Source organism: Mytilus edulis, chromosome 1 (assembly GCF_963676685.1).
Source record: "Mytilus edulis chromosome 1, xbMytEdul2.2, whole genome shotgun sequence".
NCBI classification, from domain to species: domain Eukaryota; kingdom Metazoa; phylum Mollusca; class Bivalvia; order Mytilida; family Mytilidae; genus Mytilus; species Mytilus edulis.
The window spans coordinates 39541809-39565673 of record NC_092344.1 but is presented as its reverse complement, the minus strand read 5'-3'; the positions used below and the strand labels follow the sequence as shown (position 1 = coordinate 39565673).

Genomic DNA, 23865 nt, shown 5'->3' with positions numbered 1-23865 from the left:
ACATATTGACTGTGTGCCTGTATGTTTTTGTGTGGCTGGGTGAGGGTGAAGGTATAAGAATCAAAAGTTTAATGGTCAATGCCTAGTAATAAAATAAGTATTAGTATGTAGTAGATTGAGTGTTTATGTGCCTATTTTCTTTAAATGAAGGATCGTCAATATGATCTATTAATGATGTATATATCAATTATACTCAATCAGAAACAGGTTATGCTGCTTAATAAATGACAATGCTGGGCAATGCATTTTGGAAATATTGATTTTTTTATATTACCGATTGCACTGACGATTGATTCATCAGTCAGATGTAATTGTAGACTTAATAAATGGTAATTTTTTCCATGTATAAGCTGCCCCAAGACAACCTGACACAATTTATGCCTACAGTTTATTAGACACTTAGCTATGCCCCTGCTAGGTTTTTAATATTTTCCTTTACAAACTTTTGTCATAACTGTACCTGCTGAAAGTTATTCAAGAAATAACTTTTATATTTGTAGAATTTGTATTTTTCACCCTTCAAGAACAGGTATTTGCATAGTTTATGACCTAAATTCATCCAAAAACTTGTACAATTTTCTTCAAGTTGAACTAATATATTTCAATGTCATTTTATTTAAAAACATCCAACGATTATCCCAGTACATTAAAGTCATAATCTCCATCAGCGTCCTCACCAGTTCCCATCGTCAGAGATCCCATTAATGTATCTGATAATGCCTTTGATACTTTATCTGAAACAAATAACATAAAAAACATTAACTAATAATTACAAAAAATGTTGTATTGGTAACATATATTACACGTGTTTATATCTATTATTTTCCCTTAATAATTTAACAAAGTAACAACAGTAGGTTTTGGTTTAAGGTAACTGGAAACTATAATTTATCAAGTGTACTGTTTATATCAAATTAGTGTTAACAATGTCAGATCATTTAACATGGAAACATTACATGTATTCTGTTTTTTTTCTGGTATACCAACATTTTTGGGATGAATAAGAACAATAAAAGAGCAGTTCCTTTTCCTCCTTATTTTTTTGGAGGGTCTCTTGTGAATAGTGATTTTTTTTCAGGACCAATTTCCCAATTTCCTTTACTTTTGATATATTATACATTAATGAGTATGACTTGTGATGTAGTATGTTTCTGACTTCTGATTTGAAGGAGGTATGGTGATTATGTAAATGAGACAGTAAACAAATGACAGTTAGCTAATAATCAAACTAAAACTTTATTTTACCCTAATTTGGCATAGCTCACTTTATAAAGAACCAGTGTACTAAGATTTTAGCTGGTGTGACCACAATCTATCCTAGACCCAAACTAAATTTTGTTAATCTGATACAAGGACAGACAGACATGGATACACACCTGAAAACATAATGTCTCTATTATAGGAAGGGCACATATGAATTCACAGTATTTACTAAAATACATACCGGCTTTCTTCCTATTTTTTTTCATTTTCTTATAATCATCTTTCCGTTTCTTATTCTGTTGTAATATTGTGTCCAAACTGTCATTTAAAAGTTCCTCTGTTTTTGACTTTTTAGATTTCTTTGTTGCAGCAGCCGTAACTGAAGCCGTAACTGAAGCCTTTCTTGATGATCGTCTAACTGCCACCTGAGTTACCTCTACTCTTCTTAACTGAAAATATAAAACATATTAAAGACAGTCATTGATAGCAGTAGTGTATGTTGTACATGGGTAATAGAAGTTTGAATAGTCACCAAAGACATCAGTCTTATGATTAAAATTAGGCAAAAACAACACATTACAGTTAAAATACCAAACTTGCCTTAATAAGCCATATAAGGAAAGAAAACTTTAAAGTGTTTCATATGAAAAGCAATTTCAGCAATTTTAAAGTGATCTTTCAAATTTGTTAAAACCTACATAATAAGGAAATCTTTCTGTTTTGATAGATACAATTATTATTATTTAGGGAAATCTAAACTGATGTATTAGATAGGAAGACTTCAGGTTTTGATCGATACAATTATTATTATTTAGGGAAATTTAAACTGATGTATTAGATAGGAAGACTTCAGGTTTTGATAGATACAATTATTATTATTAAGGGAAATCTCAACTGTTGTATTAGATAGGAAGACTTCAGGTTTTGATAGATACAATTATTATTATTTAGGGAAATCTGAACTATTGTATTTTAAAACAGGAAGACTTCAGGTTTTGATAGATACAATTATTATTATTTAGGGAAATCTAAACTATTGTATTAGATAGGAAGACTTCAGGTTTTGATAGATACAATTATTATTATTTAGGGAAATCTCAACTGTTGTATTAGATAGGAAGACTTCAGGTTTTCTTTTCAAAATTTAAATTACAATTGGAAAGGACTTTGAAATCTTTCTTGTGTACGAATTCCCCAAATTTTATTAGAACGAGTTTGATTGGAGCCAAACATAACTTCTGTAGACATAAAGGAAATGTATTAGATACTGCCTTACACAATAGTATTGAACACAGCAACAGTTTATTGGATTTTCAATAAAGTCAGACATTATTACTGTAAAATTGTGACTTCTAAAAGTCTGTTTATGTTCAAATGTGCTGTTATTATTACATTTTCATAAGATTTTTTTGCATAATGACTAGTTCCTACTGCAGGGTTTGTATCTTCATAATGACTAGTTCCTACTGCAGGGTTTGTATCAATATGACTACCAGAACCAATGAGGATCTCCCAAGGTTTGGGGGCATGGTAACCAACACTTTTATGATTGATCACAGGGACCTTGTTTCCGCTAAAATTATCTTTAAACATTGCAGGTCTATTTATTTACAGATGTTGAGTCAGCAGCTAGTTTTTCATTGGCTAGAATAATTTAACTATACATAAATTTGTATTTTGAATCACTCTTATATATATGTTTAGCCCCCTCCTATAAAAGGAGACATAAAATTCTATCAGGAGATAAAAGGATAGTTACCTCTTCTTCTTCATCTTCTTCATCCTCCATCATTTCATCCGATTCTTCGTCGTCATCTTCTTCATTGTCCATTTCTTCATCTTTTTTCTCATTAGCTTTCACATATGAATCAATCTCTGAATCGTCCATGATTGCCTGGGCTGGACCTAATGACTCTACCAACATGTGCTTACTACTTTTACAATCCAAGCCTGAATATGAATGGTAAAGCAGTGTTAATTGTAAATGCCATGTTGTGCAAAATATGTTGCATATATAAAACAAATTAAACAGTGTATCAAATAAGCAAGGTCTTAAAAATAGATCTATTATTTAAAGGAGGAGCTGGAAATCTGAATTACCACTGATAAAAAGAAGGGTTTGATTGATGAGGTCAGAAGTTTTGCCTTGCAACACACAACCTTTAGACAGAGTTGTGGAAAAGAACCCTTAATATTTTTATGGAGAAGGAGACCTCTAAACATGGAATATTAGATTTAATGTTTCTTTTGTTGATGAATTTTCTGAAAAAAATATCCACCGAGATCAATGTAATCATACAAAATTGATTTTAACTGTAAGATATACAAAGTATGAAAAATAAGGACAAAATGAAAACACAATCTAAAATTAACTCTATTCCATCTGTTTTTGTAAGGCCCAAAATGAAATATTGTTTGTTTCCCCAATCCCTACCGACCCTGCAAAAACGGTCCGACTCATAAAATTTTATTGTCAAAACTAAGTCAAATATTATTTTATTCAGTTCCAATTTTCAGGCTTGCCAGATCGACCGATATTGTTCCAGCTTTTTGGAAAAAATAAAATTATTTCTCTACCTACCTACCCACACCTGGCTCCAGTGTTGGGATTGGGGAAACAAACAATATATATTAATTTGGGCCTAACTATTATGTTTATACCTTGTAAAGTTTTCTGTTCCACCTCGATAAGATCATCTATACTGAATTCTTTGCCCATCTGTGTCACAAGGGATGCACTCACATGTGTTGGTAATGTATGTTGTTCAGGAGGATGTGTGAAATATTTTATTTTACCGCTGAAATATAATACATGTATTGTATGAATAATAATGATACTATAATATGATATGGATGCTTAACCTTTTCACCAGTTTTCATATTACAAAAGACCACTCCACTTAAGGGACTGTAGAGTTTTATTCAAAACAAAAATTGTGAACTTGTGGTCCGACTTTGACATAAGCAAAAGGTATGATTTTTTAATGAAATTTTTATTGACCACCTCAGATGGACTCAGGTCAATTTTGAGTGACTTTCAATTTTGTATGAACTTTTACATCTTATAAGATTGCAACAGCTGTGACAAGCCATAGAGTGACAAGAGCTTAGTTTTTTGCACTATAATTGTGATATTTTATCAATGGACAAATATGAGGGATCTACTATTATACCAAAAACATTATCTGAGTTCAAAATGTAAGAACCAATCATGATAATTATCCTGTTACATTTTTGAAATAATAATAGACTGCAAAAATTTGTAAACAGAGAGTATATCATTATTTCAACTTGGTTAGAGACAGGGCTTTTTATTTCATTAATTTCATAATTCTTTTATAGATAAGTTTATTTTATTAATGTGTCACGTATTGATCTTACACACCAGTAAAATATACAATCACCTAAAAAACAAAAATCAACACCCAGTCTATAAAGACTTATGAGACACTCAAATTTTATAGTTGCATGTCCATTTGATGTGTGCAAAATTATTCAAAAAAAAGAAATTTTTAGGGGAATTAAAAAATGCCTTTCTATCCTCTAACATCCAATTTAATGAAAGAGATCTGAAGATAAAGGAAAACAAATCAATTTTAAGTTACATAAGGAGTCATTCCAATTGAAAGAATGTGCAATTCAAATATCAAATTTAAATCCTCTATTCTTTCAAACAGCTATAATTCTTTCCTTATTCTTACCATGTCCAATCTTGTATAATAGATCTAGCAGCTTTGTTTTTATCTGGAATCCCTCCCTTCCTTAATCTACCCATCCTTCTCGCCAGGAGAGCTAAAAACTCGTCAATATCTTTATAATCAGGAATATTATAATGTAAAATCATCTGAAAATATAAAATTTTTCATTTCATTTCAAAATTTACCTCAGAAATATTAGCATAAAATATGCACACAATTCATATATCTACTAGCAGTGTATTAAAGAACTATGATGAAAAAGGTAAATAAAGATAAATATAATAACTGAAACAGACCAGCAATATTTTACGTCAGACAAATAGGATGTCTGTCCATAAAAAACCTTGTGACTGACTATGACATCAATTTATCAGTAATAATTGAATTAATAGTGTGTAAAAAAATTCCTTCAAACCTGTTGTTTAGAACATCTTTTTAATATTGCTTCCACTGGTGTGATGGGATCATCCAAGGTTTCAAGCTGAAGAAGAAAATATACATGTTTATGTGTTACATATTTGTTTTTCGTTCATTTTTTTACATAAATAAGACTTTAGTTTTCTCATTTGAATTGTTTTACATTGTCTTATCGGGGCCTATTATAGCTGACTATGCGGTATGGGCTTTGCTCATTGTTGAAGGCTGTACGGTGACCTATAGTTGTTAATGTCTGTGTCATTTTGGTCTTTTGTGGATAGTTGTCTCATTGGCAATCATACTACATCTTCTTTTTTATACATAGCAAATATTATAGTTTAACCATTTCTTTCAGTTATTATAACAACATGTTGTAGGACTCATTATATAAGATAGTCAGACAACTAAAATTTAAGATGAGGAACAAATGGCCACAATGTTAAGAAACTTTTCCATCATCCTGAGACAAGTTGTTCACCATTTTAAAGGAGATGAGCGAATATCTAACACCAACACAAAATTATCACTGAAAAATTAAATGGTAGCAACTGACATCCAATGTCACCGACAACTTTAAAAAAAAAAAAAAAAAAAGGCTGTCAGAGGACAGAGCAATTTTGGGACTTTTCATCCCTGACTTCTAACTTATAATGAAATAGAAACAATGGTACACATCTTACCTTGACACAGTTTCTTAATATCACAGATGTGTCAGATGTCCCTGTTGCCATGACAATTCCAGGACTGTCTAGTAATTTGATGTGTTTATCTAGATGTACTTCTTGCATTGTTCTGAAATAAAACAAAGAAAATATAAATATCAAACTATTTATTATATTGATTTCAGTTAGAAAAGCTCTTTTTTCTACATTTATCTCAACAAAATCTGTTCAATAATTTCTATAAGTCTGAAAAATACATGTACACATTGTGCATAAAGCATACCCCTCTTGTTATTCAAAGTATCAGAAAACAAGATCCAGTTTTCTGAAATATCTGAAAAGAGAACCAAATATGAAGTTCAGTGTTTAGAAGTTTCTGACAAAAGTGTGACAATTTTTTTCAGGAACATTAATAAGCAGTTTGTGATATGTTTATCAAATTTATTTTGAAAGCATCTAGTAAGCTGTTAAATATAATACCTTGTCATTCCTGGCATGGATCCAACATTACAGGCTTTGGCACGTTTCAAGCTATTTATAATACTACTCTTACCAGTATTAGGGAATCCTAAAAAATTAAAAATAAAGTTTTATTTCAATTGATTTAATATAGTATTTTTTAAAGTAAAAAATAAAACAATAATTTGGTTTCATCAAATAGAACATTTTTCTTTCAGTCAACTCTGTATGAGCAACCTTCTCAATTAAACTGGAAAAAAAGGATTAAAAAAAAAAAATCTGACTGTCTTTCTCATCTACAGTAGCACATATTCTGGTAATTTAAAAAAAAAATCCATTGGTAAATCAGTTATGTTAATTTTTATCATTTGAGACATATTGCAAGGATTATATCTTAGTTTCATTATATTTTTTTCAACCTACCCACTACTCCAACACGTATAGCAGATTTGATATCTTTATTTCGGCAATAATTTCCCAGTAACTTCATCAACATGTCTGCCCCTAAACAATGACTAGACTTCAAAAGATCATCACTTGCCATTTGTAAAGGAACTTTTGCTCTACTCTTAAATGAAGAAAATATTGTTTGTTTTTAAAAAGACTAATGTATTTGTATTTTCATCAATTTTTTTTGTAGCTTTAGAGAGTTTTATAGACTTTTTACTTGATTCTTATTTCAAATATGTCAGCTCATATGTTCTTTGATTTTGGCATCTAACATTTGTTTAAAATAAATTCGTGCAGATATTTACATAATTTAAACGTAATAATCATTATTGACACGCAACAGCCAATCAATAATCAAGTTTACTGCTACAAAAGAAAAATGAATAACGAAATGAGCATTTACTTTATTTGAATGCAAGTTTACTAACAGATGATCATTTTATTTTCAGTACTAATATTTTTCAATCAAAATAAATATCAACTTTTACTTAGTTTTTATTTACCGTTGAAGTGAAACATTATTTACATGACATCTGTTTTGTATGAATTGAGTATATACATGCATTGTTTTAAATTTTCTAATACATTACTTTCCCCAACTGACTTTCACAACTTACAAGATTTGTGTTCTGAGTTTGTGTAGAAGCCTTAAATGCAAGTGTTGGGAATTCATTTCTCAAATGTTTCAGCCATTCTTCAACATTTTCTCTTGGTACCAAGTCTACAATAAAAATTTATAAAACTGAAAATTCAAATTTTTAATTCTTTTTTTACAAAAAAAAAAGACATAAGATTAGTACTTCATTAACTAAAAATCAAATTGTTTTTTTTTCTTCTGCATTTCCCGATATCACATTCATTAACATCACATTTGGTTCATATGGCAACAGATAATAATGGCTTGCAATAATTTATGATTTTGTAGTTTTAATTAATATGCACATTATGTGAATTATTGTGCTGTTCATCACCGGTGAAATCTTGACTGACATTGGAATAATTCATGGAATAGTTAATTCTGTTTACCACATTGAATTCTAATGCAAATAAAGTAGAACTGCATTTTTTTCTTAGAAATCTAAGTATCTTTTGATAAAGTGTTCTATTATAAGTGTGAGGAGTTATTTTCATATGCTAACTGTCAAGTTTCTTTAAACTTGTCAACACCACTAAATTTCAGATTGATAAAAGAAAATTGCATTGGTTTATTTCCAAACACAAAATATTAACATATTTGAGTGCACAAACCCCACCTTATGGAGCTACAAGGTAAATGCATAGACTTTTTTTTAAAATGTCCCACTATGAACATGGCCTAGTTTGGGGTGCTCTTTTTCAAAATCCTGGATCTACCTATGACAACGAAGTATAAATCAAACTTGACAAACCTATTTTATTTAATATAAGGACTAAACGTTTATTCGTGCCACTTTCCAATATGGCTTCCTCCATCTGGGTACACCTGCTACCGAGGGGATCTCTTGCATCCAGAATTTCAAGAATAACATCTGCAGCATCTACAACCTTTAAAAAGGAGATTTTGTCAAGAAATATGTAAAGTATGCGAAAACAATATATTTATTTCAAACAATTTTATATCATTAAATTTGAATTTCATTATATTGAACTTTATTAAAACACTAATAATTGTATAATCTTAAATGTTATACAATAAAGACAACTTTAAACAAAAAATATAACTGGTCTTGTGAAAAAGTGTTATGGTAGATCTTTTTTTTAATCATTTCATGAATATAGTTACCTATTATAAAGTAAACTGAATTTAATCCAGGGTTACTTCCCTTATACAATGAACCTCTCATCAAAACATGAAACTAAAATTATTTGCATGAGAATAAATTTGATTTTTATGAGAAAAAAGCATGAGCAGGTAATTTAAAAGTCAAGGTTTTAGTGGATTTTGAATTATAATTGCATGGTTGATTGATTTGTATTTTAGGTTTCAAAATAAATTTAAATGTTCAGTTGAATTCATTAATATTAAAACATTTGTAACATGTTTAACCCCGCCATATTCAGTATGTGCTATATGTCCTAAGTCAGGAGTTGTTGTTTGTTACTATCTCATATTTGTTTTGCATTTATTGTTTTGTACATAAAACAGGAGATAAGATTTCTAGGTTGAATTGTTATAAATTTGGCATTTAACAGCTTTTAATAACTGACTATGTGGTATGGTGTATTGAAGACTGTACAGGGACCAATAACTGTTATTTTCTACGTCCTTATGTCTCTTGTGGAGAGTTGTCTCATTGGCAATAATACCACTTCTCCTTATTTCTATATTAACAGATATATCATTTAAGAAAGTTCCATTTCTAAAAAACACTTTGTCAAACCTTTTTAAATTCTTTATAGAATGTCTTTAGGGAATTTTCTACAGCACCATTACTACTAGTATGTGAATCTTCCCCAGATTTCTTTTCTTGCTATAAAAATAAAGTTATAGATTAATTCCTGCAGCTTTTACATTGCACACTATTTGTGTACTTGTAATATTTTTCTCAATTTCTACCTCTCAAATATCAAATATCTACTTAAAAAAAAAATCACATAACATATTTATTATTTCATTACTTGCAATTCATACCTTTCTTTCAAATTCAGCGGTTTTTCTTTGAGCATCTTTTACCATTCCATCTAAATTTCTTTTCTTCATTTTCAAATATTCTCTATCCCTTTTTCTCTTTTCTTTCAGTTTTTCTCTTTCTTCTTCTGCCTACAGATATAATAGAAATATTTTATGTTACACTTTGTATTTTTTTCTATCTATTCAAAAGTAGTTTCTATCAGCTCTATGAAAAATAATTGGGATATGTATCAATGGGATATAGATGATGCCCCCACTTGCATATAGTTATAAAGGGACATAACATGAGAACTGTAAATGTGACGTACACTACCCTAATATGAACTTGATCTTAGTGTTCTGGTTATAAACATTGTGTATAAGTTTCAAAACATTTGGTTGAAGGAAATTGAAGTAAGAGAAGGGAAATGGAAAATTCAGCAATTTTTATATTTTGGAATGGGGCTTAATTCTAGAACAGTAATAGTGACCACACCCAAATTCACACTTGTTCTTACTTTTGTGGTAAAAAGCATTGTGTATAAGTTTGATAATACTTGGTTGAAGAAATTTAAAGATAGGGCACAGAAATTAATTTTGAGTCACATGTACAGACAGAAAAGGGCAACACTTGATAAAACATCTGCTGCTGCTTCAATTTTTTTTCTGAAAATGCTGATTACAGTTGTTTAAATATTTAATATTCTCTCTACTCATGCATGTTTCACGCATTGACATTAATTTAATGACAGCATCACCATATATCATTACTTAGTCATTTTGTCTCAGAAACGTCAACATGTATTATTCTATGTACAACTATACTTTGTATTTACCCTTCTTTTTCTTTCTTCAGCTTCACGTAAAATCTCTTCTTTGAATGGTAAACTGTTTGGTATTCCAGGATCTTTCTTGTTTTCTAAAATAAATGAATGTGGCTTATCACAGTCTGATTTATACTGTATATTGACCTGCATTTGCTGATTATGTCACATCCCCTAAAAGATTCCCTTTCATCTGAACTTTGGTGGATAGTTGTCTCAAAGGTAATCATACCACATCTATCTAATTGAAATTCATATTTTGTATTTATCAAACTGATGGAGATAGAATAGAAAAGTGCATGTTAAATATGAATATCTAAAAAATATTATTTTTATTTCTGAGAAACAAATAATTCAAATGTCCTGATTCTATGAGGGTTTAGATGGGGTTAAATGATTTAAGAATAATGCCCTTAAAAAATGAAGATTAAAGAATAACGGGCAAAAAAATGAAGATTAGAGAAAAAGGGGTTTAATTTTTTCAAGATTAGAGAAAAAAGGGGTTAATTTTTTAATGATTAGAGGAAAAAAGGGTGAAAATTAAATGTTTACAGAATTTTCATTCCCTTTACAACATATTCTTTTGTTAATCCTGATTCTATTTTCATTCCCTTTACAACATATTCTTTTGTTAATCCTGATTCTATTTTCATTCCCTTTACAACATATTCTTTTGTTAATCCTGATTCTATTTTCATTCCCTTTACAACATATTCTTTTGTTAATCCTGATTCTATTTTCATTCCCTTTACAACATATTCTTTTGTTAATCCTGATTCTATTTTCATTCCCTTTACAACATATTCTTTTGTTAGTCCTGATTTTATTTTCATTCCCTTTTCAACATATTCTTCTGTTAATCCTTACTACTGATGGGATTTTTTCTCTTTGCTTTCTTTTCTTTCTTATTATGTTGACTGATCTGAAATAAGAGATCAAATATACTCATAATTATCATCATATACACATACATGTATAAACAAGCACTGAAGATGTAGATTTTAGTTTGTACACATGGTAGTACATTTTTTGTTGTTGTTGTACAGTGATTGTCACATATAATTTTATAAACACGTACTAGCACTGTCTTTTTTCATTGAGGAAACAGCTACTTATTTGGAAAAATATGAAATTTTTAAAATGTAACAAATACATGTATACAAGAAAGCAGTGTTTTAAACTCTGTAATACAGTACCTCCCTTGTCCTGAAGTTAAGCAATAAGACAAAATATATAGAGCTCAGGGTATCACCAACTTTTTTTAATCTGATGTATCAGAGACTTACAATGTATAATTTCTTAGTGACAAGTCCTGAGTTCTTTAGAGAAACAATGCTAAAGCATGTATTTGCTATATAAATTCATACATTTTATTTCAATCATTATTCAGATACAAACATTTTGAATCTGCAACATATGCGAAATGAGGTGAAGGAAAATCATGGATATGGTTTACTTCAAAACACAATAATCTAAAATATCTCACAGGTTTAAACCATTACATTATTGCTTACCTTCTTTAAAATCTTATATCTATGTTTTGCAGACTGTCGTTTGCTACTTTTCCTGTCTGAAAATGATAAAGAAAGTTACATTACCATATGCTAAGGCCAACCTTCAAAAAATATGTTTGTTTGCAGTTTTCCGACTGTACCTTCAGATTGAAGGGTCGGTAGGTAGGAAAAATATTTTATTTTATCAGCCAAAATACAGTTTAAACAAGCAGTTACACTAAACCAAGTTTCTTGTGAAGAAAAAAAAAACATTTTAAAACAACAAACACTGGACATGCTGAAAACCAACATCAAATGAACAGGCATTTTCAGATAAAAAAACTTTTCAACCAAAACTGAAACTTTAACATATTGTCATTATCCAATTTATGACATAAAATATGGTATAATTATTAAATACTGGAACACTTATAAACAAGGAATGTCATTATGACTAGAACTGTTTTAAAGAAATATATTCAGACATGTATGCTTCTTGACTAGAATGTTTTCATGAGTAGAGTATTTTCATCAGAAACATGTAGATATTAAAGATTTATAAGACAATGTATTAAAGAGTGTATTTTTAATTAAAAAAAAAATAACCATTGAATCTTCCTCAATTGAAAAAAAAAGGCAACTTGAAAAAAAAAGTATTAAGACATTCAACTGTTTTCATATTTCTAACAATATTTAATTATACATGTATGTGATAAAATTATATTTTTGCCAGGCTTTAATGAAAACCAAAGAAATCTAAAGTTTGGGGTGAAATCCATAGCACCCCATTAAAAGTAAATGGTCTGTACTGAAATGTTTTTAATGCATAAAAAAAAATTGGCAGCATAGCTCCTAAGGACATGTTTTAATTGAATTCACACAGGCCACACAGTTTGGGTATATTTAATATTGTAAGAAAGAGAATAATTGCAATGAGTGGGGCAGCCCCCTTATCCTAAAGGAGCATACTCATTGCAATCAAAGACAGATTTAATATAGAGAGAGTATATTTATTTTTCAAGCTAACCATTCATTTTCTCTACATCTTTGTGTAGTTAGGGTTGCTTCTTATTGATTTGGCATGATCTATATCCATTAACATTTCAAATGAGCCCTTCCTCCGTACAGGCGTGTTTACAGATATCCTAGTCCAAATAATTATGACGTCTGGCAAGGTTATTTTAATTTTTTTCTGGGAGGAAGGCGTCCCAGAAAAAAATTAAAATAGCCTTGCCAAACGTCATAATTATTTGGACTACAGATATCCATGAAGATTTAAGTCATGGATATCTGTAAACACGCCTGTACGGATGAAGGGCTCATTTGAAATGTTAATGGATATAGATCATGCCAAATTGCAATGAGGAGTGGTTTCATCAATAAGAAGCAACCCTAACTACACATTTGTAGAAAATATGCCATACTTCAAGCTGCTGTCGAATTATTTAACCACTGAAATTCGTTCCATAAAGTCAGGCTCCACAGATTCTGTACCCGATTTGTTTGAGACAGAATGGTTATCGTGTCAGTTATGAATATCCGCTGCATCATCGTCAATGATATCATGTGCCTGAATCTGTATAAACAGTTTACTAATAAACTTTTTTGTTTGTTATTTGTCTTAAAATTGACACGAGACGACAGCGTAAAGTACTCCTCCGTGACTTCATGGATACCTGTAAACAATTTCCATGTGCTTTATCATTAAATGGTCACATGAACGCTTGACGGGAAGCTAAGAAAAACTGAACTTGAAATGTGTAATTGACCCAGACTTTAAATCATTTCCGGAAAGGACCCAAAGTTCCGGTTCGCGTCAATAGAAGTATTAAAAAAAAATTCTTCAAATTTAAAGCAATAAAATTTTCACAGTCGGGAGGATTTTCAAGGGTCGGTCGGTAAACTGCAAACAAACAATATTTTAATTTAAGCCTAATTTATGTCTTTTATTGACTGGAACCCTTCATTTACCTGTAGCCAACCAGGCAAGACCCTCAGGCATACATGTAGGTTGTCAGTGTTAAAAAACACACTCATCATGCACTTGTCCCTTCTTTCCCTCAAAACATAATTGCAAGTCAAACTGGATTTTCTTGGACAAACATACATGTATGTATTATTACTTCAGAAGTGCATTTTTAACTTGTGAGTTGAATGCCCCTTTGGTATCTTTTACCTCAACTTTGCAGATATTTTGTTGTGGTAACATGGTTCATTGACAACGTTATTCATTTCTACACTGTAACTCTAATGTAACTTTAATGAAACAAAATAAATTCTGTTATAAATTATAATGATACATGTAAGTGGCAAAATAAGAAATGGCTTGAACTAAGAATCCCAAAAGGTATTAATGTTTTAATATCATGCAATATTAGTTACAATTGCAGCAAAAAAACCAACATATGTACATGATGTATTGTAGATGTGCATTCAGTGATTATAAGTGTCAACAGTACTAGTCTGAACAGAATATTGTAGACAGAAATCTGTCATCTTGACAAATCTGTATAAACTACTTATTACAATAAAATAATTTACCTACCTAAAGTAAGATTGTACCTAATTTATGCTTAAATGATGAGTTTAAGAAGAGCAAACCTTTTGAAACGTCATAATCATGATAATTATTTGCACTACTAGCCACGTCCACTTGTATTTTTGTCCATCTGATAAGTTAAGCCTTTTTCAACTGATTTTTATAGTTCGTTCTTATGTTGTACTGTTATACCACAGTCCCAGGTTAGGGGGAGGGTTGGGATCCCGCTAACATGTTTAACCCCGCCACATTATTTATGTATGTGTCTGTCCCAAGTCAGAAGCCTGCAATTCAGTGGTTGTCGTTTGTCTTATCGGGGCCTTTTATAGCTGACTATGCGGTATGGGCTTTGCTCATTGTTGAAGGCCGTACGGTGACCTATAGTTGTTAATGTCTGTGTCATTTTGGTCTTTTGTGGATAGTTGTTTCATTGGCAATCATACCACATCTTCTTTTTTATATGGCTGTGAAAGTAAAGAGTAAATAACTTTTTACCATGTTTAATACTTATTAGATATTTTAAGTTTATCCAGATATTCTATATAAATTCATGTATTTTATCCAGAGGATTGAACACATTTCCAATACACAATGTTGTTTCACTTACTCAGCTGTTTCTTGCTCATGTTTTCATATGAATTTCAACAAAACTATCGTGCACGTGTTGACAAAATCAAAACAGGAAATCATTAAACCATCACTATTATTAGAGTCGATACCGGTTTTTTAGATACGGAATTTTTAGCTGTCAACCGTGACAGTATTATAAATGATCAGTAATGATAAAATCATACATGTAACGTATACCAGAGACATACATTTAAAGCTTGAGGTAAAAATATATGTATGAGAAATTATTTTACCGAAACAGATATTTTACACACATTGACATAGTTGTAAAATACATTTTGTTGCAAAATATTACAGTTTTTCCAGTGCATAAAAGCTGCCGCAACTCTTATCTTAATTATATTTAATGCCATTAATGCCAAGATCTCAAATCGGATTTATCAGATCCTTTTTGCGGTTATGCACTAACTGTAGCTTCAAGTTTGGAATCCTAATTTATTTGCCCGCAATTCTTAAGCCATAATAAATTCAAAACGATAAACACTGTCCGACGGATTATTTATGTATATGTTAGCGGCAATAAGTAAAATTAGGCATTAAGCTTAAATCCTAGGCAATAAGCTAACGCCTAGGCATTAAGTTATTGCCTGAAATTTTCAGGCATTAAGCTTATTGCCTGAAATCTGATGATGATTATTCATCCTATTGACGAAGATAATTTAAGGCAATAAGTAAACTCTGGAATTTATGCATATTGGGTGATTTATTCTTGATAAAGAGTCGTTTTTTTATTATATTTCTAATTCTACATTTATAAATATACATTCATTTGACAGATCTTCAAAATTAGTAAGTTTATTTAGTAATTTTGAAAAACAGAATAAACTCATACTTTTTTCGTGTTTGTGTGGTATAAATAAGTATCAAAAAGACTTAAAAAAAGTAATTTTATCCAATTGAAAAAGGGGGGAGATTCTATAGAAAAATTATAATTATATTTATTTGAAAATTTGTACACTTCATTAGTCGAGCTGGTTTGAACTTGTCAAAAGTAGACCAAATTAAGATTGGATTTTTTTTTATCACACCATTTTCTATTTTTTTTTATTGGATAAGTAAATTGTCTTTGTTAATAGTTCGACAATTTGTGATAACAAAATGATTTTTTAACACAAATTTCTATCAAGTTTTTATATTTCTAAATTATTATTTGATGCATTTTAATATAAATAACATATTTTATTTGTTAATTTATTTCTGGTCTCTTGTGGAGATTTGTCATATTGGTAATCATGCCACATCTTCTTTTTTATATTTAGGATGACACTGCATGGGTCCTGTACTTTTGCATTGTTAAAATCGGTGAAATTTGATTTTTTTTCTTCTTTTCATTCTCAAACGTATGTTATTTGCAGTAATGAAATAAAATAGTTGAAGTATTCAGTATTTATATGAAGATGCACGAGATTTTCCTATGAACTTTTAAGTATGAAACCGTGACGCTTCGAATTCAGGTCCCTCAAAGCATAACATGATTTTACCGATTATATATTTAATTTTTACTATTTACAATTATTTTGTTCAATTCTAATATAAAACGTAGTTATATTTTTTACTTATATTTTGTTTCAAAGAGTTTAGATCTACAATTATAATATAAAAAAATATTTATAACCTTTCATTTAAAACTAGTAATTATTTTCTAATAATTAATCGGTGTGTGAATTAATGTTTTTGGTCGAATTTGATACAATATTTCTTTTTTTTCATTTGCTATTTTCTTTTACGCCAATACTTAGGACATCCCAGCTAATGAAATCCTCAGATAGCTTTCGATGTGCAGAATGCTAAGAAATGTCGTAAGTCGATCCTAACTATATCATATTTTCTGTCCTAAGAATATCTTATAGGACTAATCTTAGGACAGTGTCGATAAACAGGCCACAGTTATCATAATATTATTATGTAACAAAAATATTTTAATTTAAATGAATAAATGTCTTTTATTTACTCGCATTTACATTTTAGGCATTAAGCTTAATGCCTGCTCACATTTTTCAGGATTTAAGCTTAAATCCTAGGATTTAAGACTAATGCCTAACATCATTTAGGCAATAGACTTACTGCCTAGGCGTTAGCTTATTGCCTAGGATTTAAGCTTAATGCCTAATTTCACTTATTGCCGCTAACATATATATGTTATAACTGGAACATAAAATATTAACAAAAGGCCTACGCTATTCACAGGATATCACGAATATCGGAAGAATGTTATTTGGAAGATTTATATTACTTTTTGATGAATGGAAATCAATACCTTCTTCTTTGCTTTATCAATTTTTTGAAACATTGATGGTGCTTTAAAAGGCCACCGTTTTACACGGAAAATGTTAAAAATGGTTTCATGCTAAATATAACAGTCTATATAAATCCTAACACAAGCTTTAGCAATATTCCAGACATCACAAATCATCTAACCTAGATAATAAAACTGATTTTAGGCATATATATGTATCATTCTATCATTATACTGTACTGAAACAATTTTAAGCCCAATCCACGCATGCAAGAGTACATTAGCATTAGCTCTTTTTAACAACACTTGGTAAATATAGAACATATTTTCATTTTTTTTCATTTGTTTTTTTTTAAAGAAAAGAATAGAAAATATATTTTCAAAGGAATTTCAATCAGGATAAACTTTTACCTCCATATCGAATTTCCGATCGGCATCAAAGTAACAACAATTGTTATAGCTATTCTCAGGAACATATATGGAGTTAGACTTAACATGGAACTTAGAAAAACCCATAAGAAAAATATATAAACTACAAGATGCAGTAAATGCAACGCCTTTTAAATTTCATTCTTTCGCAATATTTTGTGATCTACTTTTGCTTGACAATATTTCTCCATTATGTCCTTTATTTTTATATTGTATATAGCCTTCACCACGACCTTCCCCCAACTAACCTGGGAAAAGCCATAAACAAACCATAAAATGAAGTTTAAGTTGATAGCAACATAGGAATATACCTAGTATTGATATCTGTATATAGTTTACTGATAAGGTAATAGTTGTGTGACTAAAACAAATTTGCAGGTATAGCAAAATGAAAAAGGTAGGCCGATTGAAATGTCTGCAATTTTTTGCGCTGCTCCAACTTTAGAACTTCTACATATTACATTTTTCAATGAATTTTTAGTTTTCGGTATTTATTTATAATTTTGATCAAAATCGTCTGACCGTTCTACACAATAATGTTTTAATTCCTACAAAATACATGTACTAGATACTATAAATATAAAGACAAAAGTATCATACCACTGTTTAATAGTACTAAAACAAATCATGTAGTCACAAATCAAAACCGAGGGAAACACATGAACTGCACGAGGAAAACAACAGAACAGCAAAAACACTGCTACAAAAACAAACGCCAGCATACATAGAAACGGGACTATTTGATAACAGAAATTAGAAATTGCGATTAAAAATCAGGACCAATATTAACCAGCTGTACCATGTGCATTAAAAGATTAGAAAAAAGTAAAGTTTCAGAAGCCTAGCTTTTAACTCTGTGTATAAAACACAATTATTAGAATATAATGACAAAATTGAGAATAGCAACCCGATCGAATAGCAAAAAAAACCCGGCTAAAGTACACCAATAGGTCTCCAACACAGCGAAAACATCCGGCAGCCGGATGCGGACTTCTAATGGTCCCTGAACAAAAATGTGTACTAAACCTGTTTTTTGAGATCTCACCCCTCTATACCTCTAGCCAAAGTAGTATAAACAAACGCACAGTAATACGCATGTAGTAAACCTCAGTTGAACCCGATGTCAGAACAGGTAACAAAAGAAACTAAGAAAAATGACATTGTCCCTTGTTAATGTATGTATAATTGATACATGAACTAACCACTAGATGTCACTTACATGCTAGACCTCAATGAACAGATGTTTTAAGGTAAAATTGTTTCCATTTATGCCGAGAACTATATTCTGCGATTTCCAAAATTAATTTGGAAAATTTTCAACACATACTACAAATCTGATTGATATAATGATAAAACAAAACTTCTGTTTTTATTGCAGTTTCAGGTACTAATTGATATTCGAAAAAAACCCCAATATAGAAATCAAAATACCGATCAAAGTACCACGGAAATCAGCATGACATGTTGAGCAATTGAGCTCTATAGAAACCTAAAATACATTGGTACAAAATAACAAAAATAACAAGACAGCTTCAATAACAGACGCAGAAACAAAATTGTGTGTTTAAGGCTGTAACCAAATAGTTAAAAAAAAAAGCAAAACAGAAATGACATCAACATAGGGGTTTTTACTTATAACTAGAAATCCTACTCATACTCGCCCCTTATACAAGTAACGAATAATACTAGTAATATGTTTTTCAGATTTGCACATTTCTCTTACTGTGTTTGTCTGTTCTCACAGTTTCATCGCCAGTAAAAGGAGACAATGAGATTTATACGCATAGTACCCGTTTAGGAACTGTAAACGGTTTGAAGAAAGATTCAGGGAAAAAGATCATTTATCAGTTTAGAAAATTGCCTTATGCCAAACCGCCACTAAAAGATCTACGCTTTGAAAAACCTCAAGAGTACGGTGCATGGGGGAACGTATTAAACGCGACAGCATACGGCCCTAACTGTATGCAATTTCTAGGTCAAGACATACGTCTTTTGCCAAATCTTCAAGTTTCAGAAGATTGTCTACATTTAAATATAATTGCTCCAAACGATTTGAACAATTCAAGCAGACGACCTGTCTTTATTTGGATACATGGTGGAGGATTCACAAATGGACAGGGAATGAGCGTGGATGGATCTGTATTTGCGGCTACCGGAGATGTCGTTCTTGTCACAATTAATTACAGACTAAATATTTTTGGTTTTGTAAATGTTGGAATAGCGCATCCTCGTAATTTGGGATTATGGGACCAGAAATTTGCGATAAAGTGGATCAAACAGAACATTGCGGATTTTGGTGGAGACCCAAATACGATCACACTATTCGGAGAGTCCGCTGGGGGAGTCAGTGTTGGACTACAATCAATTATTCCAACAAACATAGGACTTTTCCAACGAGCAATAGCTCAGAGCGGATCTTTCTTTAGTTTGAGAGACATAGGTACCGAATCGGAAAAGCTTACAAGAGAGATAGGTCGTGTTTTGAACTGTTCGAATTGCCAAGATGGCGATTCGCTTTGTTTAGATTGTTTCAGAAGATTTTCTGCAGGAGATTTGTTGCTTGGATATGGTAAAAGTGTTAAAAATCTTCGGAAAGGCTTTTCTTTAAAAGCTCCAATAGGACCAATAGTGGACCAAGATCTTATTCCGAATGATATCTTCTCTATGTTAAACGATTCAACATCTGAAACATCAAAAATGTTCAATAGCATTGACTTTATAGCGGGTTCCAATGACGGAGAAGCTGGACTATTTTACTTTAATCTGATTGGCCAACAAAGAGCCTTCCATTTTGATATAAAGCAGGGTATTCCAACTCGTGTTCTATGTAATAATATTGTTCCTTATGTAACGAAAGAAGTTCTCAAAGGATGCGACAACATTTCACATACAATTTGCAATAAATATTCCAACGATGGCAGATCTAACTCTCTTTCTGATGAAACTGTTTTGGCTGTCAACTTCTTTAGTGATTTGGAAATGTCTTCTTTGGCAGCAAGATGTCTGAATTTTCACAACAATACTTCAAAGAATAGTTACCAATATCTTTTCACACATAAACCAACTTGGGGTGTTATCGCAGATAGACCAAGTTGGTTGTTAGGAGCAAATCACGTGGACGAGCTTCCATTTCTATTTGGTTTAAGGAGATGGTATCCTGGAAATGTCTCTATTACCCCAGCAGAAGATGCGCTTTCTTCAAAGATTATGTCTTATTGGTACAATTTTGGAAAAACAGGGTAAATTCATTAATGTATAGTCTAGGAATGGAATTTTGAAACATTGCATGCACATTTTTATATACCAAACAAAAAACCATTTCGTTTACAAACCGCGAGGCTAATGCAGAGCGAATCTTGATAATGATTTGTTCATGCAGTCAATATTATTTAAATTTGATAGCGTGTTTTTAGTCGACGCAATCCTGTAAGAAGAGATATTTATAGATTATCGTTGATCATCTCAACGAGATAGGTTTTCTCGCTTGAGCTGGTACAGCGAAAGTGAGAAAAGCAATCGAGTTGAGATGACCAACGATAATCTGTTTATCGCAATTTTACCTATGACGACGTTGTCAATTTCATGTCAATTTCGTTAGCAACGCCACGTGGCCTCCTTATTTTCTAGCGATAATTTTTCCATCTCAAGCGAGAAGCATGATATGAAAATTATCACAAAATAAGATCAAAAGAAAAATGCACAAAATAGCGATAAATATTTTTATCTTGTTCTAGTGTTTGAAGGAATAAATACATTTAGTTGAAAAGTTTGAATAAGATAAAATTAAATAAATTAATGATAAATAAACTTTTGCACTCGTCGTAAGACGGATTATACATATCCTTAAAAATCAGAGTGAGGCATAAAACTATAGGCCATACTGGAAAATTTTCGACTATTATACAAGCTGAAATTATTCAGGTAAATTTTCACTTTAAAATTACTTATACCAAATCAGAAACATCACAGTCGATTTATTTGGGAAGACTATGTCTTTACCATTTCTCGATACTGTCAGTTTCATTTACTTGAAAGAGAGTTTAAACAAAATGTTAAGCTTTATATTCCAAGAAACAAACAAATTAATTTTTCTGTACCGTTATGATATTTATTCATCAAGCCCTTTCGAAATGATTCATAAAAGTTTGTCCTACGTTATCCTGTTACGCCACTGTCCCGGGTTAGGGGAAGGGGAAACAATCACACATGTGTTCAACCTTGACACGCTCAATATTGGCCTCTTATCTTTTTTTTTCACTACAAATTAGTTCATTGTTTTTTAATGTCATCTAGGGGTATACAGACCTTACGAGAAGTATGTGCTTATTTCAGAGTTATGTTCATTATTGAAGGTCATACGATGATTTGCAATTGTTAGTACCATTGTTATTTGGTTTTTGTGGATAGATGTCTTCTTGCAAATTTTTAACACATCTCCTTATGTCATATTTTATGTTATGAAACTAGAAAATTACCAAATTAAATATATCCTATGATCTGCAAATGTTTAGGATAGTTGACAGAAAAATATTGCTTTTTATTTATTCATAAAATAAAGCAATTCAAGCGCGTATAAAAACCTTTTAATTTAGTTTGTCATTGTACTTAATGGTGCATTAAATTTTGTAAAAAATGATGATTACAACACAATAATACGGCAGGTATAGAATATAGATTATTTTCAAGCATATCCAGAGGTGTTTTCTTTCTTTTATCCCGAATATGAACACAATATTTTCCTTACATTTCAGAGACCCAAACCCAAAAGGAACATCAGAATGGCCACAGTACACCAAAACAAGTCAATCGCCTTTTATAATTGGAGAATACAGAAATGCAACTGTTGATAATTTCCAAGACAGAATGAATTTTTGGAATGAAGAAATTCCAAAGTTGTTGGCTCTATGCTCAAGCCAAAAAGGCAATGTTTCTGTTGTTCATTCCGGCTTCGGTTAATGGTTGACAGAGATATCAGTCGAAGATTTTTACTAAACGTTTTTAAGGTGGTATGGGTGTCTTCCTCCATCTTGGATTGTAAAAAACAGAGAATCAAAGGTCCAGATTTTCCATCAAGTTAGCAAAATTTGATGCAGGAATGCAGATGTTTAATGTACATTTTATTTAAAAGTACCAATTTATAAGAATATAACTTCTAAATATTGATATTTTTGCAAATGTTAATTATTTTTGGTTGTTTTTATTTATTTTTTTAAATTGGCATTTTAAGGGTAGGTAACTCTAAAAAGTGCATTTTCTGAAGGATTCTGTATGGAATTTTCCTATTTTGTATTTTAGCCGGAAAAAACGTAAGGTGACCCTATCTTTTCTTTTGATATTCTCAAAGCAGTCTCTGAAAGCTATCTTTTCCTGAAGTATTTAACAATTCTATCATTTTGTTTAGTTTCTAATCACAAAATGGTGTTTTTTCCTGTATAATCCATACAAAATGTGTCATTTTGTCCTGTCCTGTAGCTTGAGAAAATGCGCGGTGACCTATCATTTTTATTATATTTTTCAACATGTATCAATAGATACAACGTTTTGGCAAAGTATGAACAAATTCTATCATTTTTATTTTAGACTCCCATACCACCTTAATGGTTTTTTTTTTAAGTTTTTTTTGTTGTTCTTTGTGTCATTGCATTATTACACTTGTAAATGTAATTAAAGCAGTAATACTTTTTCCCAAACTCTTTGGTAGTTCAAATCACATAGTAAAGAAAGAGCTAAGATAAAGTCAATACGGGGTTTTAACGGACAAATCAGATGTTTGCGTTCCGGCTGATACGGATAGAGGATTATGTCACTTGCATATACATTCACTTGCATATATATTCAATTAACTGTTGATTGGTTCTGGTCCAGTGGCAGATATTTAACACAGATTTAACTTAAGGACAGGTTAATCATGTGATAATTTGTATAAATATTCTATTTGATTAAAGAGAGGATCAGACACAAATTTAATTAACAAAAGAAAAGTTCTCCTTTGCAAACGGTTAACCAAAATAAGTACCATCAGTATACACATGAAATAGAGTAACTAGAGTATAGCTTTAACCATATACAGTGAGTAAATGAAATAAGATAAAATCAACAAGGAACACATATTTTTTAATGGACAGGGAGATGACGTTGGGTCACTTAAAAAGATATTGCAATTGATTATACGACAAGGAACCTTTTTGAACATTATATATTTCTACTGGGACTATTATAAAAACGGTTAACTATT

The 23865-nt window shown here is 30.8% G+C and overlaps 2 protein-coding genes across 2 annotated transcripts; one reads left to right on the top strand and one right to left on the bottom strand.

Annotated features, from left to right (window-relative positions):
* Positions 1-595: 595 nt before the first annotated feature.
* On the bottom strand, positions 596-15046 carry LOC139482461 (guanine nucleotide-binding protein-like 3 homolog). The gene is made up of 17 exons (XM_071266365.1): positions 14943-15046; positions 11818-11873; positions 11171-11225; positions 10316-10398; positions 9501-9629; positions 9250-9339; positions 8278-8413; positions 7507-7610; positions 6863-7007; positions 6461-6548; positions 5999-6110; positions 5317-5382; positions 4905-5047; positions 3865-4001; positions 2963-3153; positions 1445-1652; positions 596-734 (listed from the first exon to the last, which is right to left on the bottom strand). The coding sequence occupies exons 1-17, from the start codon at positions 14959-14961 to the stop codon at positions 634-636; spliced, it is 1863 nt and encodes a 620-aa protein (XP_071122466.1). The 5' UTR covers positions 14962-15046; the 3' UTR covers positions 596-633.
* Positions 15047-18750: 3704 nt separating this feature from the next.
* Positions 18751-22632, top strand: LOC139514516 (fatty acyl-CoA hydrolase precursor, medium chain-like). The gene is made up of 3 exons (XM_071303914.1): positions 18751-18762; positions 19335-20869; positions 22382-22632. The coding sequence occupies exons 1-3, from the start codon at positions 18751-18753 to the stop codon at positions 22584-22586; spliced, it is 1752 nt and encodes a 583-aa protein (XP_071160015.1). The 3' UTR covers positions 22587-22632.
* Positions 22633-23865: the final 1233 nt, after the last annotated feature.

Bases quoted from the DNA above. Each gene is read 5' to 3' on its own strand.
- LOC139482461 (XM_071266365.1), bottom strand. The intron at 9,630-10,315 runs GTAAATACAAAG...TTATATCTGTAG, and splicing joins CTGAAGAAAGAAAAAGAAGG to GCAGAAGAAGAAAGAGAAAA. The intron at 5,383-5,998 runs GTAAGATGTGTA...TTTCTTCTTCAG, and splicing joins TATTAAGAAACTGTGTCAAG to CTTGAAACCTTGGATGATCC.
- LOC139514516 (XM_071303914.1), top strand. The intron at 20,870-22,381 runs GTAAATTCATTA...CTTACATTTCAG, and splicing joins TACAATTTTGGAAAAACAGG to AGACCCAAACCCAAAAGGAA.